At 38.1% G+C, this 16,680-nt stretch overlaps 1 protein-coding gene across 9 annotated transcripts in view; it reads left to right on the top strand.

The window, feature by feature from the left end:
- Positions 1 to 16,680, top strand: part of baiap2b (BAR/IMD domain containing adaptor protein 2b) — a 55,694-nt gene that overhangs the window by 19,687 nt on the left and 19,327 nt on the right. For 7 of the 9 annotated variants that reach the window (XR_009273701.1, XM_058793839.1, XM_058793840.1 and 4 more), the window contains exons 4-7: positions 12,669 to 12,680; positions 13,213 to 13,274; positions 13,740 to 13,811; positions 15,065 to 15,202. Coding sequence is in view for 8 of the 9 variants with exons in the window: in XM_058793839.1 (XP_058649822.1) it covers positions 12,669 to 12,680; positions 13,213 to 13,274; positions 13,740 to 13,811; positions 15,065 to 15,202 (284 nt within the window). In the remaining variant the exon portion in view is untranslated. The remainder of the gene's footprint in view (positions 1 to 12,668; positions 12,681 to 13,212; positions 13,275 to 13,739; positions 13,812 to 15,064; positions 15,203 to 16,680) is intronic. The other 2 variants (XM_058793836.1, XM_058793834.1) reach the window with 1 other exon arrangement.

Below are 16,680 nucleotides of genomic sequence, written 5' to 3'. Positions count from 1 at the left end.
GTACAAGTATGTTTTTTTTTCCTCACTAGTGTTGCTGTCTGTTCATTATTTATGACTGTGCCTTGTAGCTACTGTAGCAGTGACTAACTGAGAAGTAAACACCATAGCAACCAATGATAAAATGGGCGCACCAAATACTTAAAAGAATAAACAAATAATAACTCTTTGGCATTTACTTTTCCAGGAAGTGTTGTTTGTACTATTCTATTGGCATTCGGCTGAAGAGAGCATTTTTTTAGATCAGTATATCATTTGATTTAAATCTGTTTAGGCAAGTTTTTTGATCAGAGTGTGTGTTTGAGCCTCAATGCTTAACTTCAAACAAACAAGTCTTGTTGTCCGGTTGTGTGTTCAGTGCATCACTAAAGTTTGAGTCAGACTTCAGTGGCATGTGAGACTCTTGATAGGACTGACCGTTGAATCCGCAGCATAATCTCTTCCTTTCTAAAAGCACATCAGAATCGCAGCAGCAAATATGAGAAGAAGTTTTCTCTTTAAAGAGAACTGGAGGGGAGAGGCTTACAGAGGGACATGAAAGCTGGTTATGCTTCCATTATTCATCTCAGAAACATTTTACGAGCATTCATCTTTTCATTTCACTGGTTGGTGTCTCATTGAATACATTTTCAATGAAGCCCATGATCCCAGCTCTAATTTGATCAGTAAAAGGCTATTATTTTAATGAATTCAGCTTCATCTTATCCTGAGATTAGTTACCTGATTTCCAGCTTTCTCAATATCTAAACAGTATAGCCAGGCGGTGCTGGAGTCTTTATGAGATTATATTTTAGTCTGCAAGAGAGCTATTTCTAGAGTGCTGCTGTCTCAGCATTGTTAAAAAGCAGCAATATCTTGGTATGAAAAGTTTAATGAGAAAAGTTTTATGAGGATTTAAGTCTCTCGGCCTTTTCACCCGAGACTTTTTCATCACTAGACAAATTAAAGCACGTCTGTGTTTGTTTTGTACCTTCGTGATTATGCAGAAAATATATATTTTAATCCTCAATAATGTATAAGGCTGGGTGGTATGAAATTTATTCCGCTCCAATACTAGAATGTGTCCATCAATACTATACTGCTATTGTGGTATATATCAAGAATGATTTATGTTATTACGACGGTGACAAGAAATAAACATGGATTAATACAAAAATACAGAAGTGGATGTGTTCCAAACAAGTAGTTGTTTGTTTGCTAATATTTCCTTTGCTGTTTTATGTCAGTTGTTTTGTATACAAGTGGTACATACAGTGAGGAAAATAAGTATTTGAACACCCTGCTATTTTGCAAGTTCTCCCACTTAGAAATCATGGAGGGGTCTGAAATTGTCATCGTGGGTGCATGTCCACTGTGAGAGACATAATCTAAAAAAAAATCCAGAAATCACAATGTATGATTTTTAACTATTTATTTGTATGATACAGCTGCAAATAAGTATTTGAACACCTGAGAAAATCAATGTTAATATTTGGTACAGTAGCCTTTGTTTGCAATTACAGAGGTCAAACGTTTCCTGTAGTTTTTCACCAGGTTTGCACACACTGCAGGAGGGATTTTGGCCCACTCCTCCACACAGATCTTCTCTAGATCAGTCAGGTTTCTGGCCTGTCGCTGAGAAACATGGAGTTTGAGCTCCTCCAAAGATTCTCTATTGGGTTTAGGTCTGGAGACTGGCTAGGCCACGCCAGAACCTTGATATGCTTCTTACAGAGCCACTCCTTGGTTATCCTGGCTGTGTGCTTGGTCATTGTCATGTTGGAAGACCCAGCCTCGACCCATCTTCAATGCTCTAACTGAGGGAAGGAGGTTGCTCCCAAAATCTCACAATACATGGCCCCGGTCATCCTCTCCTTAATACAGTGCAGTCGCCCTGTCCCATGTGCAGAAAAACACCCCAAAGCATGATGCTACCACCCCATGCTTCACAGTAGGGATGGTGTTCTTGGGATGGTACTCATCATTCTTCTTCCTCCAAACACGTTTAGTGGAATTATGACCAAAAGTTATATCTTGGTCTCATCTGACCACATGACTTTCTCCCATGACTCCTCTGGATCATCCAAATGGTCATTGGCAAACTTAAGTCAGGCCTGGTTTAAGCAGGGGAACCTTCCGTGCCATGCATGATTTCAAACCATGACGCCTTAGTGTATTACCAACAGTAACCTTGGAAACGGTGGTCCCAGCTCTTTTCAGGTCATTGACCAGCTCCTCCCGTGTAGTTCTGGGCTGATTTCTCACCTTTCTTAGGATCATTGAGACCCCACGAGGTGAGATCTTGCATGGAGCCCCAGTCCGAGGAAGATTGACAGTCATGTTTAGCTTCTTCCATTTTCTAATGATTGCTCCAACAGTGGACCTTTTTCACCAAGCTGCTTGGCAATTTCCCGTAGCCCTTTCCAGCCTTGTGGAGGTGTACAATTTTGTCTCTAGTGTCTTTGGACAGCTCTTTGGTCTTGGCCATGTTAGTAGTTGGATTCTTACTGATTGTATGGGGTGGACAGGTGTCTTCATGCAGCTAACGACCTCAAACAGGTGCATCTAATTTAGGATAATAAATGGAGTGGAGGTGGACATTTTAAAGGCAGACTAACAGGTCTTTGAGGGTCAGAATTCTAGCTGATAGACAGGTGTTCAAATACTTATTTGCAGCTGTATCATACAAATAAATAGTTAAAAAATCATACATTGTGATTTCTGGATTTTTTTTTTTAGATTATGTCTCTCACAGTGGACATGCACCTACGATGACAATTTCAGACCCCCCCATGATTTCTAAGTGGGAGAACTTGCAAAATAGCAGGGTGTTCAAATACTTATTTTCTTCACTGTAAGTCAGATATCATTATACTTCTCCCTCTCTGAACAGTGCATTTAATGTGTGTGTGCATGCATGTATTGATTATCTTATGTTTCTACAGCTGTTCCAGTAATGCTCATGTCATCTGTGTGTGCCTGTATTTTTTACAATGAATGTCAAGCATTAGAGAAATACATGTAGATCAGAATTATCATGCAGCTTTTACTAGCGATGCACAATATATCGACAGCATATTGGCCCAATATCTGCAAGTGCAAATATATAATTTTTTTATTATTGGATATAAAGTACAGCCAAAACATAAACATCAGCCAGAGAGTAAATATTGGTGCATCCCTAGATTTTACAAGTATCTAATCAACAGTGCTTTACACTTGTTGACAGTTTGTTGCATGAGTCTTGTTCTTGTCTTCACATGGCCCGAAAGCATTCCAGACGCATGTGCTAACCTCAAAACATACCAGTTCCTTTATCAGGTTGCTCTCTGAGTGAGTACATGATTGATTTGCTTGAGCAAGACAAAGAAGTGTGTGTTCATTTCTGAGTGACAGGTTTTGTTAGGATTTGTTTGTTGTTCTGTAAGTGTATGTTGAATGTCAGTGTTATTTAGATCCAGAGACTTTGAAAGAGCTAGCAAGACAACAGTGGCATGAAGTGGAAACTTTTATCCAACATGCAGAATGAGTCTGTGTTATGAATTTATACTCATGCAGACTGTGTGGGTGAGGGTGCGTGCGTTTAAGCACGTGGGAACTGTGGCATCAGCCATGTGGACCCAACCAATTGCTGCACGCTTAAATAAATCTCTTAAGTGAGGTCTTAGCCCAGCGTTAATAATTGATACAGACTTATTTCTGGCTTTAGTATAATTGTATGTTATAAGGAAGGCAGTTCTGTGAATGGGAGGCTTCACTGGCCTCAGACCTTCATGATGATGGCCATGAATCTTTAAAATCAGTCAAACACTTTTGCTTTTCACAGTCAGCCCCACGTGAAGATGTTCCTGTCTTCTTGGACTTGTTAGCATGTCTCTAAGATGGACTGAAGGGTTTTAAAGGATGTTGCATAAAAGCGGCCACATGTGCGTTAATAATGTAAGATCTGAAGCTTAATGGCTAGCACAGTTCACATGCCTGAGGTGTGTGTACACTTGTTGTGTCCCCTTGGTATATTATTGCTTATGGATTTTGATTTGTCGTCAAGCTTGTTTATTAGTGCAGTTGACTTATGCATGTGGAATAGGCCTGTTTCTTTTATTTGTATTTGCCTATTTATACTGTATAATATTGTATTGTATGTATTTATTTTTTATATTTTCAATTTTTAAAAACAAAAACATTTTTTTTATCTTGTCGTTAATAAAGCAGTGTTGCATCGCATAGCAAGTTGCATCACATCTCAAACTGTTTTTTGATAGTTTAAGCCCAATATACAGAATTTTCTTAAAGGGATAGTTCACCCAAACATGAAAAATGTGCCATTTTCTCGCCCTTATGTCATATGTATTTCGTTCTTCTGCAGAACACAAATAGATGATATTTTGAAAAACGCTGGTATCCATACAACATTGGACCCCACTGAAGGCCTGTTCATACCAATAGGAGCAAAATATTCAGTCACAATTTCATGTGCGATTTGCCTATTGATACTAATGCATAAAAAAAGCAGATGAGCTGAATGAAAATGCAAATTCACAATTTTTGTATCTTTTTGTTTCACTTGAAGTTTGAGTAAATTGTTTGAATTTTCATTTTTGGGTGATATATCATTTTAAGAATAAGTCAACTTGTCACTAAAGGAACCCACTGACTAGTTGATTCACAAAAAGATTATCAACTGACTGGTTAAATTACAACCCGAGGTCAACTGTAATTCTTCTGAATACTTTGAATCACCTGAGATAAATGTTAACACCAAGTGTAAACAGGACTAGATTAGCACCTCTAATGATGTCAAATCACAGGGCGCGACCAGTTATAAAATCGAATCAGCGGAAGTAATCAGAATGTATGAAAATCCATTACATCATTGCAAGAGCTTTGCTCTCTGGGTTCTGGATAATGGTGAGATTTCATTAAGTGCGGTTATCATCCTCTTCATCGCATCCTCAACTCTGAATAACTCACGGTCTCTTGCTGTGAAGAGATGCGCGGTGATTCTTCAATGCAGCACTTGTGCGTATCGCATCACCCACCGCCTGCAGTCAGCCCACGCACTGATGCAGGAACGCAGCCGGCCTGAGGAGAGAGAGGGAGCCGTGAGCTAAAAATAGATGAAACACTTGCCTTAACAGGAGAAGTTCCGCTAGAGAGAGAATGAGAGAGCAAGAGTAATGTGAATGCGGCCCGTGCTGTGGATTTAGAGTCCCAGAATGCCTCCTTGGTGATGTCAGTGTTTCCAAAAACAGCTTCCCCCGTCTGCCTCTTCAGTGCTGCACGAGTGTGTGGAATACTAAACAGCTTCCTGTTCCCCCTGCCCAAATATGGGTGTCACTCGTCATGGATGTGTGATACCAGTAGGTCGTCGTCTTCTCACATTTGTAGTTTTAGCTTTGGGAGTTTTCCGTCAAATTACAACCATTTATGCTGATAATTAGTCTAAATCCTGGATATTCTCACTCGAGCACAAATATTTGCAGAAAGGCAACTGTGTTCTCTGACTAAACACGATTAATTGCATCTGCAAGCATCTTGCTCTCGCTGAAGTCACAAAATAACTCTGGGGTGTTTGAATAATTAATGCTGGCAAATCTTGGTGCAAACTGAAATGCTCCAGCAACACATCCGGTCTCATTTTTGATAAGCTATTCAAATAAATCCCTCAAAATATGCCTCAGATCAGATTTCCAGCACAAACATTTAGAATTTATAGGCTTAGCTTCTTTGCTACTCGTGTGGCACATCACAATGCATGTGATTTTTTTTTTTTATGTTTGGAGAATAGCCCAAAGGCTAAACCCCTCATTAAATTAATTTACAGTGAAGATAAATGGGACATTGTCTGCAAAACTATTAGCCTTTTCAGACCATGCTGAATAATGATCATTTTAGCCATAGAAACAATAAAAACAGGATGCATTAAATCTATCAAATATGACATTAAAGACATTGTAACAAAAATTCAAAATCAGTAGTTAGGGTTGATGTGTTTTGACATAAAAAGTAATAGAATAGCATAAAATGAAATACAAATAAAACCAAATAAACATTCAACAAGACATTTATAAACAGTGGAAATACTCTTCTCATCTCTCTCTCTCTCTCTCCCTGTTCTTAAGCCTTCAATTCCAGCTCACCACAGGAAGCGTAGAAATAGCACTTTATTATGTGATTGACTCCATCCTGATGTTGGGAACGCAGCAGCAGGTTGGCACAGACAAAGTTTCATTTTCACTCAAAGTAGGTGGGATTTGTAGTGTCATAACATGGTTTGAGTGTTTCCTCACCACACTGAAAGTCATTGTCTCACCCTCTGGGTATCTCTTGCTCCACACACAAACAAAGCACACATACAAAAATGGCAAATGGCTCAAACACCTCTGAGGAATGAATCATAGAGCTGATAATTGCTGCTACAGATGCCATCGCAAACAGAAGAGTCGCTTGGAAATGGATGCACCGCTGTGACTTACATCAGATCAGCTTTTGGAGGATATTCTTGTAAAAGCATTTCATACACTCACAGATAGGCAAATTAATGAGTCGCGCTTTAGAGAAGGCTTTGCTCATGAATATTAATGCATTTATGTGTTTTGGTACATCCATTTGTGCAAGGCTTCCAAAACCTAGACAGTTTTTAAGGCATCACAGGTACGCTGGCAACAGGTAACAATAAGTCTCAAGAGGTCTAAAATACATATTTTTTGGCCAGAATCATAGGCAGCACTGCATATATACTTTGCAGAGAAGACAGTTCCAGAAAGCATTGTGTTTATGCTCATTAGACTATCATGATGTTAGCTTTGCAACATGCTAATGCCAGTATCAACTGGAATTAGTTGTCCCCTGTGCACACAGATGTTGCCTACATAAAATGCTATAAATTTGTTACTTATGAGGTTCTATTTTACTTGCTCACTTGGTTTTGTAACAGAGATAAATGCTTCATAATTAATATTCATGAGCAATGACTTCACATTAGTAGGTTTCGTTATTTTGCCACCTGTAGGTCCCAGTGAAGTTCAATAGTCATGGACAATGATAACAGTGTTACTTTTATATTTGATTGTCAAATTAATTTGGCTGCCCAGCACATCCAACCCACAACCCCCTCCCTGAATCTGTTCTGCTGCAGTAATCAATCTCCATTATGACCTCATCAGCTGCTCTCTAATAGTTATGTATACAGTCCTCTGCCACAAAGTAATGACCACAAAAGAATTATTTAGGCCTTGGGGTTTCGAGCTCAATGAGGCATCACAGCATTCCGTCTTGGGTCACTGAGTTTTACAGTTTCAGATACGACTGGATGATTATATTGAAGCATATGGATCATTTTGACTGTTTTGTTTGTTCTACCTATGGATATACAGCCATCGGTGGGCTTAGTGGAAAGAAAGAGATATGAACTGTAGGTTTATGTCATATTTAATGATAAAAGTTCTGCTGCAAAGCGCATCGGAGAATTCATTGGAGGAGACTTCGGTCCAAATGTGCTTAAGTTTATCACATCCATCTGTGTGCTGTATAATTCCCTCAGTATTGATGTTTATTACTTCTACCAAGGTCACAGAAAGAGGGAAATAATTTGAGAAGAACAAGAGATGGAGGGAGTGTTGAGCTAGTTTAATAAGAGACAGGACAACAGAATATTGAAAAATCTTTCCTTCCAGAAAGAGTTTTTAGTGCTCTCTCGCTTTGATGAGAGCGCATTATGGGGCTCATCTTACTCTGGAAAGGTTAGGTTGACCCAGTGAGACTCTACAGTGTCTTACAAATTCTACCACTGTAATGCTGCTCCAAACATGCCTGTTGATGGTCCTTTGTCAAGTTTAATTGTGTATGTGTGTGAACTTAATGAAGTTTTTGTATTCTGTTATATACTTTTCACAATCCAAGTTGAGAATTCATTCACATGACTTTTCATTACTTTGTTTCCTAGTTTTAGTTAAATTGTGTCTGCATTAGATCCCTTGTTTTAGTCAAATCGTGGCCACGTTGTACCAATTAGTTCCCTCGTTTTAGTTAAATAATGGGCATATTGTACTAATATGTTCCCTCATATTAGTTAAATCCTGGCCATGTTGGATTATTTCCTCGTTTCAGTTCATTTGTTGCCAATTTTATTTATTTGTTCCATCATTTTAGTTAAATTGTGGCCACATTTCCTCATTTCAATTTAGTTAAATCGTGGTCAATGAGTGAAATAATTAATAAAACGTGGGAACAAATTCTTTGCATCCTGAATATCCTATTTTTCCTCCCCTGTATGTCATGTGCAAGGGATCATTTTATGAAAATATAATAGGTTCATGAAAGCCGTTTCAGGTTGACTTTACCTGTGCACTGCAAATCAAAAATCATTCTCATTTTAAGCTCTTTATCTTTTTGTATGTATTCCTTACTAAGTCCTAAGTGCTTTATTTAAATAATTTGTTGATAATTGATGTTTTCATCAAACAAGCCAAGATTTTTTAAGGCAAAGGGTGCTGACTAGATGCCACAGTGTTTCTTCAGACTGTACCCTAATTGATTCGGCCCTTTAAGAGCGGACAACAATATGTTTAAGTCTTTCAAAGCTGCAGATGTTGTGATCCGTGCTGATTACTGCTAAGCGGCTTAGAGTCCTGCCGAGCATGGCTGAATTGCAGCAGAGAGATGGGGGGGTGGGAAGGATGAGGATGGGGAGTGCTGTCAAACCATTGTGCTGACTTAGACAGGAAATGAGAGTGTGTCGACCTACAGACGAGATCTGGACAGGGGACAGCAGGGTGAGGCTAGGGCATGGACAGCAGCAGAAGGGGTCTCTGTGTTACATACACACTTTCATGTGAGCCTGATGGATGCCGATAGGAAAGAAATATCACAGATGATATTTAACATCTCAGGTGTTTCTCACATGTGCGTAGACTTTCATTAGAGCTTTCAATGAAACTGAGCTCAGATGAGTGACTGCAGACTTGGCCGTTAGAGATGAACTCAATATGAACCTTTCTCAAAGGCCAAATGATCTATCCACATTTATTTTATATCTATATACTTATAAGCAGGGCCTAAAATTAACACTCGCCAAGCGCCAAATGCGAGTAAAAATCGGCGTTGGCGAGTATATGTAACAGTGCCAGTCGCCAGTTGTTAGCATAAGCGACAAGAGCGAATCAAATAATAGGATACAAACGGGCTGATAAGGTCAGAGCAGTGTGATGGCCCGCTTGTCCCTAGACACGGTTCTAATAACTTTTACCTGAGAAGATTTTGCTGCTTCATTTCGGAAGATGAACTTTTCCCTTCTTTATTCTTCATAACCTCAGAATGTAGCTTACGCCTCAGAAACGGTGCAGTGAAGTTTGAAAGGTTGCTCGTTCGGCTGAACACATACGCTGAGCCGCTTCAGACAGCGCACCAGTAGCGTTTCAGCTGACGAAAACACACACAATTATGTCAAAATACGCGGTTTTGGCAGGGTTACCTTAAATGTAGTCTTAAATGAGTTATAAAGTCTTAAATGACCGTAAAGAGTTTGGAGAAAATAGGGTATGTTTCAGATCCATGTCATGTGCATCAGGTTTTAAAGAGACAGCGCTGCTTTTAAAGTGAAACCTGCTGAAGTCTGTCATTGATGTAAATCAAAGAACAAAAGAAGTCGCTGATTAACTTTTGTAGCTTGAATAAAGATTAATCTGTATAGTTTATGCATACACAGTTTATAGTTTAGGTGAAGATTGTTTTAAAATCACTTAATATTTCAGAGCCTTTGAAATGTTAAAAATACTGGTTTTCAATTATACTGTAAATTTTGAATGGCTATAATTAATAGGGAAAATTGAGGGAAAATGCATTTAATAGAGACACCAGTAACATATGGTATCAATACTTTAATAATAGGCTACTTAGTAAATAGATGCCATTAAAAGCATATTTTAAAATATACTATCTTTGCTGTTTCTACATTAATTTGGAGGTTCAATGTGAAATTATGACAGTATAAATATGCGATTAATCATGATTCATTACAGAAAAATGTGTGATTAATAATTTTTTTAATCGATTGACAGACAGCACTAATGACAGCACTTATAGATTTTAGATTTCAATTTAATGTCTAATTTTATAAAAGAGATCGGGACGGGGATGGCCCCCTCCCCCTTGGCCCCCTTCAAATTTTCTGTTTGATAATCTGGCCCTCAAATGAAGCTAACTGAATAGCCCTGGTCCAATCCATTAACATGGGTGCGGGGGGGGGAAATACGCACACCACATACGCACTGCAAACAGAGTTTGTAAAAACAAATAAATAAATAAATCAATAAATATGTTTGTTGTTTTTTAGTAAAGTAAAGGACAAATTAAAACCATTGTAAATAGGTTTAGTCATTGTAGTAGTAATAACTGCCTGTTTTTGCAAAAAGGGTTTCATGGCCGGTAAAAAAATTTTTGGCCGGTAAATTTTATCACGTCACCGGCCATTATCAGGTGTGACAAAAAGTTAGTTTTAGGCCCTGCTTATAAGGTTAGGGTTGCAAAGTGGCATACATTTTCTGGTAAATTTTGGAAACATTGCAGAAATTTTGGATATTTTCCAGGATTATTTTGGAAAGTTTCCAAAAAATAGCCCAACCCTTTTTCAACCCTACTTAAGCCCCATTTACACCAAGAACAATAACTATAATGATAACTATAACATTTTAGTAATTCTGTGAGAATTCTGTTGGAATCGTTTTCTGAACTTTTTTTTTTTCAGCTGATAAAAACATGGACAGCCAATCAGAATCCAACCTGTCAAGCGTTTAAAGTGACAGACGACATAACTGCAGTGTGCAGTTATAATAAACTGAAAGAACATTATTGTGCGTTGATGTGAATGCTATAGTTATAGTTCGTTTATTTCTTGTAAGGAATTTTAGTGGAAGCATCTGAGATACTTAAATGAAAAATAACTTAGAGAAACCAATAAATTTTACTTTGAATATTCAGCTAAAGGTCTGAAAATGTGAGATTCAACTACAGAGGTCTATATTTTTTCCCTCCTGTTTTTTTTAACATTGTTAACCACAACATTCCTTGCACAACTGATATTATGTGCATTACTATCATATCTAATAAAGTTCTTCCTGAATAATGAATTCCTATTGGACAACAGTGGGTATTCTTGTTTGGTATCTCAGAAATGTCATGTTCAAGCCTGTTCCCTCTTTCCTGCTAATCTCTTTTCTTCTTGCTGTAACGAAAATGACTGAATTTGGGTACAGCAAGATCAGCATATGTGTAATGTGTGTGAGCATATCCACCCTTATTAATCTCTGTTTCGATGGACGTTACTGGTTGGATGGCCCCTGCCGACCTTGAACTGAAATGACTGTATAAAACGGACTGTCCCGCTATTTCTCAGAAGTCAGGGCTTAAGAGGAAGGCTTGATTAGATATGTACTGCAGGCTGGTGCAGTTGTCCTGGGTCAGGCATGACGGATTCAAAGACAGGCAGGGTCACGCTTTATGAAACACACTGCGTGGCTCAGTAGCTCAGATTTATGAGGGACGTGCATGGATTTCAAATATGAATGAGTGTGTATTGACAGTATTTAATATCTAATAATATAGAAAATAACAGGCTGCACAAGTTGAGGTATCATTCACATTGCCTTGACTTAATAACCCCTATACATGAAGAATGCCTTGCGTTTATTACCAGTTCAGGAGGTAGAGAGACGTCATGCCCATTGGATGTCATGCGAGTACATGTACGTCTGTCATTGTTCTTTTACAGCAGAAAAGTTGTGTAAGTGCCTTGTCTTTTCAAAGTGTCTGCGGCTGATGCTGCCCTCTGTGTTACATACTGTGTGTGCGTTTTATGTTATTTTATTTCATTATTTCATTAAGCCAGTTTAAACCTGGTTAATGCAGAGTTAGACAAGAGTTTGATGGATGGATGGAAGGAAGGAAGATGTCTCAGCACTCTATAATCATTTCTGTCCCTGTGGAAGTGTGCATTGACTTACTAATGAAATGAATGGAAGTTTTGTTTTAAGGGCAGCTTTGATAACTTAATATGACTTCAAACTTTACAAGCAGCCAGACATTTGCACTTGAACCCACCATATATATATGTGGATGATGATGATGATGATGAGATCAGATCTCAGTGTGGAGCACTGACTGTTGTCAGACTTGTGCAAACAACATCTCACTGGATTATTACAATTAATGGAAAAATGAATGTTTGGAAATGTAAACTAATAGCCTATTTCCTACTGACACACTACAGCAAAAGATAGATATAACTGACTTAAAAAACATACATGTATAAAACAGTTTATTATATTTTAATGTCATTTATTCCTATTATGGCAAAGCTAAACAGCCTTTAATAATGACTTCAATTTTCTTATTTATTAAACGTGGGTGTTATAAATCACAGCACTGTGTGGCTTATACTTTTATTGTGGCATTATGGATTCAGCAGCAAATAGCGGTGTAGGAAACATTGCTTTCATATTGTGTTCACGAGACTACTGCAGCTCTCTGCCCTGTGTTATTTATGCATTTAGTGTTTGAGGTTTGACTCATTCACCCTGGGATTCAACCCTTCTCACTCTTTCTCTCTTTCACACTGTCTTAAGGTCTTCTGTACTTTTGTTCCTGCTCAAACTAGGTCTTTTGTTCCTTTTTTTCACAATGCATTGCCTAATCAGAAGAGGCAGCATGTAGGTACCCCGACACAACACACACGCCTAAAATGGCTGCATGATTCACTCTTTGTCTTTTTTCTCTCTTGTACCACAGAATGATGTTGATATGAGAAAATTGTGTGCTAACAACATTTTCTTTTTGACATCTTTTCTGATTTGTTTCTCATGTTGATTGAACATGCACTTGCAATATGCTTTCACTGTTTCCCATGAATATTTTTGTTTTATTTTATTTGGTATGCATCTTCATGGAAGAATATTTCAGTAATATTTTTTTCTGTGTGATCTTTTATTTCTATTTTTTATTCAACAATATGGTTTGATATTTTGTGGTGTTTTTATTTAATTTATTGTGTTCATCAGATACTTTCTTGCACCTTTAGCTTGACTGTCGGCCCATCTTGTTCATCATTAGTTTTCATTTTTCTCTCTACCTCCTTTTTTCTCTTCCCTGCACCCTTGTCAGACTGCATGGTGTCCTGATATCAGGTGCAAAAGCATTACAGTGACAATTTAATCTATTTCCTCTTTCTATCTCTCTCTCAAGGGGATGTGCTTTTTCAGATGGCGGAGGTTCACAGACAGATCCAGATGCAGCTAGAGGACATGGTGAGTATCATTAACTTGATGAAGATCGTATTGCCTCATAGGCTCACATTTTCTCATTACATTTTCTCACAACATGACTGAATCAATCAGGCTGTATCTAAGAGGCTCCATTAGCCTCCAGGGTAAGGAAATGGAAGGGAGCGGCGTCTCAAAATGTCACAACGACTCAGACGCTTCCGTATATACATGAAGGACAATAGACCACGGTCACATGCATAAACACAGCACCTTAGACAGAGCACAGACTTTCCTGTGCTGTGTGACACAGCTGCAGATGTTAAACAAACCTTATCTGAGGCCTTCTGATAATGATAACAGGGCAGAAACTGGAGTAAACATCTGTTAATGAGTACATTATGAATTAGTTGTGTTTGGTGTAATCAAATGCAGAATTCCTTTGTCATATGAGAGGAAAATTGCTTTGTGTATATAATATAAACTATATTTGTCTACTGTAATTTTCAGCTGAAATCATTCCACAATGAACTGCTCACAGAACTGGAGAAAAAAGTGGAATTGGATGTTCGCTACTTAAATGTAAGTATATAAACATACACAATCACAAACATTTAGGTTGCGATCACATTCACGATATTCTACCAAAATTTAGTGGATGAAAAAAATCTGTTGCCTGTGGTCAATGGTGTTGTGATGTATGAAGTACAGTTCACACATGGTTGCACTCTATTTTATTTTAATATAAGTGAACCACATGGTTTAGGGGTAGGTTCAGGTTTAGAATCTAATTATTACCCAGCTATTGTAATCACTATAATAAGCACATAGTATGTACATGTGTAACAGGACTGTAAAATACTACCGAAGTCACTTTTAAACCAAGCAGAATCTGTTGGTCAACTCAAAAGAGGAAATCTTTCTCCCTCACAAGCTGTTTCTGTCCTGTTTCTTTATTTAATTGTTTTAAAACACATACAGTCACTTTCAATAACAACTAGATTGATTCCTAATTTTACTTAATTGGCCTTATCCACCTCCAAATTTTAAAAGCAATAATTGAGTTTACTGCATGTAATGAAAGTTAGAGTATTAGCGCATTACACCAACGTCTTCTAAAAGGCTCTTCTCGCCTGTAAGAGGGGAAAGTGTTTTTTTTTTCCTTTTTACTTGAAAGAAAGACGTCTTCTTACTGGGGTCTTTAACAGGCTTGTTTGTAAATGCATTAGATTGACCCTCCGCTTCTTGGCGAGAAATCAAATCCACATTTATTCGGTCACTCATTTACAGCATTGACAGAAATAATTAACTACGCTCCCATGCTTTCCGTTCCACACATAGTAAGAATGGCAAATCAGGCTCAGTCAAATGTAGCAGAAGGCTTTGTCAGTGAAGGCTAGTGAAAACAAAGACGCATGGTCTGAAACACAATGAATCTGTGAAGCAGGGGGTTCTGGGAAGGACAATGAAAGACCTGATTGGGCTGACTCAGCCAAGTTCTCATTAGTAAAGAGCATGTAATGACCTTCATGTCTTTTAAATTCTGGGTTCAGGTCAGTTAAGGATTGTTAAGAAACTTACTCACAATAGGGACACTTTTAACATTTATTCTAAGCTTTAAAGCTTTAAAGGATATGCTGAGAATAAAGAAATCAAGCATACCACGAGTGAGCCCAATCTCATTCCATTCTCGTTGGCATTTATCCACTTGAGGTCTTTCTGGAATAGATGCTTGATCAAAATTTTTGAAATACAACCATTAAGTTGCTCATCTTGTCCATTTGGATATTGTTACGGGTTGATTGTGATGAGAGCTGTGTTATTTCGTCTGGCAGGCAGCTCTGAAGAAATATCAGATGGAACACAAGAGTAAAGGAGAGAGTCTGGAGAAGTGCCAGGCCGAGCTGAAGAAACTGCGCAGGAAGAGTCAAGGCAGCAAGAACCCCTCCAAATATGGAGACAAGGAGATGCAGGTGAGTCAGTGCTGCTCTTCAAATTTCAACAGATGAAACTTTCTTTTAAGTACTTTCTTTTTTGGTGGACTAGTTATACTGAAAATGAAAACCTTTTGTAACACAAATGGGGATTTTTCTATCATATGACTTTAGAAGACTTGAAATATAACAAATGATCTGCATCAGCCACGTACGTTTATGATACTTTTTTGGTGCTTTCCATCCTTTTTGAAGCTTGAAAGCTCTAGTCTTCATTAATTACAATTGCATGGAAAAGAGTGTCTGGTCTTCTCAATGCAATTGTAAGTGTCAGTCTTCATATCTTCTCCTTTTTTGTTGCATGGAACAAAGTAATGCAGAGCTGGAACAACATGAGGCTGAGTAAATGATGAGAGAATTTATTTTTGGATGAACTATTTCTTTAAAATTTCTCTCAGTGTACAGAAGATGAGCATAAATCAATTCAAGTCTTGAAAATGTAATGTCTGTGCATTCTGAGTTTGGCGGTAGATTGGGATGCTCCAGAACTTGAGCATTGAACTTGTTTGTGCAGTTTGTAACATCCAACTGAGACTTCATGCTGGGATGAAATATTGTGGGAATTCCTAAATCCCTGTTTCTATAAATAATCTCTATAAATCCCTCTGTTTCTCTCTTCAGTGTTTAAACATACACCTTTGAACACACTTGAGAGAGAATAAGAAAATTAAACATGAGCATGAATGTTAAAACTTTATCATTGGCTACAGTGCTGATGGCTATTCACACAAGATTTACAACATATTTTTGCTTTGCTGCAATTACAGTTTGATTTATGACAAGAAAATTTTTTGACAGTCAAAAGACTAATTTAAAAAACATTTACCGACAACATGGTTATCCACAAGCTTTTTTCAGAGTCTATTAAAATCTTTACAATAATTTTTCACACATGGTAGTTTACAGGGTTTATAAATATTTCTGGATAAAGGTGTATTTTTATAATCTGATATGCTGCTGCTCATTTTGCTCCTGCATTGCACTGAATCAGACAATAGGCTGTGAACACAGAACAAAATATTCCAGTTTTAGTCTGTTTGGCTCTTTAGGTGCTAAAGAAAATCCCACTCTGTTTGGCTGAAGTCCTTTCATACAATATTGTACTTGTTTTGTGTGGGTTTCATTGTGTGTGGTGTCCTTGTGTTTTGTTCATCGAGGCCTCGTTATATGGGGGCTGATTTGTCGGGGCTGCTGTTTGTTTTGAATGTACGCCTCTCACCACCGTCGTCACCAGGTGTGAGGTCAGGGGGAAGTGGGAGTGTTATGCTGTGGGCTGACCTGGGGTCAGTTCATGCCATTAGCAGTAGGTGTGCTCCTCATAGTGGCGTAGGAACGCGTTGTTGCATAAAACGCTGTGGGCTCTGCTTGCTTGTTAGACACACTCCACAGGTGTGTATAAAAGAAAACACAGAAGGAAGGTGAGTGGGTTGTTTAAATGAATTATGTGAACTTCCTGT

This window comes from Onychostoma macrolepis, chromosome 12, assembly GCF_012432095.1.
Source record: "Onychostoma macrolepis isolate SWU-2019 chromosome 12, ASM1243209v1, whole genome shotgun sequence".
NCBI lineage: Eukaryota > Metazoa > Chordata > Actinopteri > Cypriniformes > Cyprinidae > Onychostoma > Onychostoma macrolepis.
This window is presented reverse-complemented; position numbering and strand designations above follow the sequence as displayed.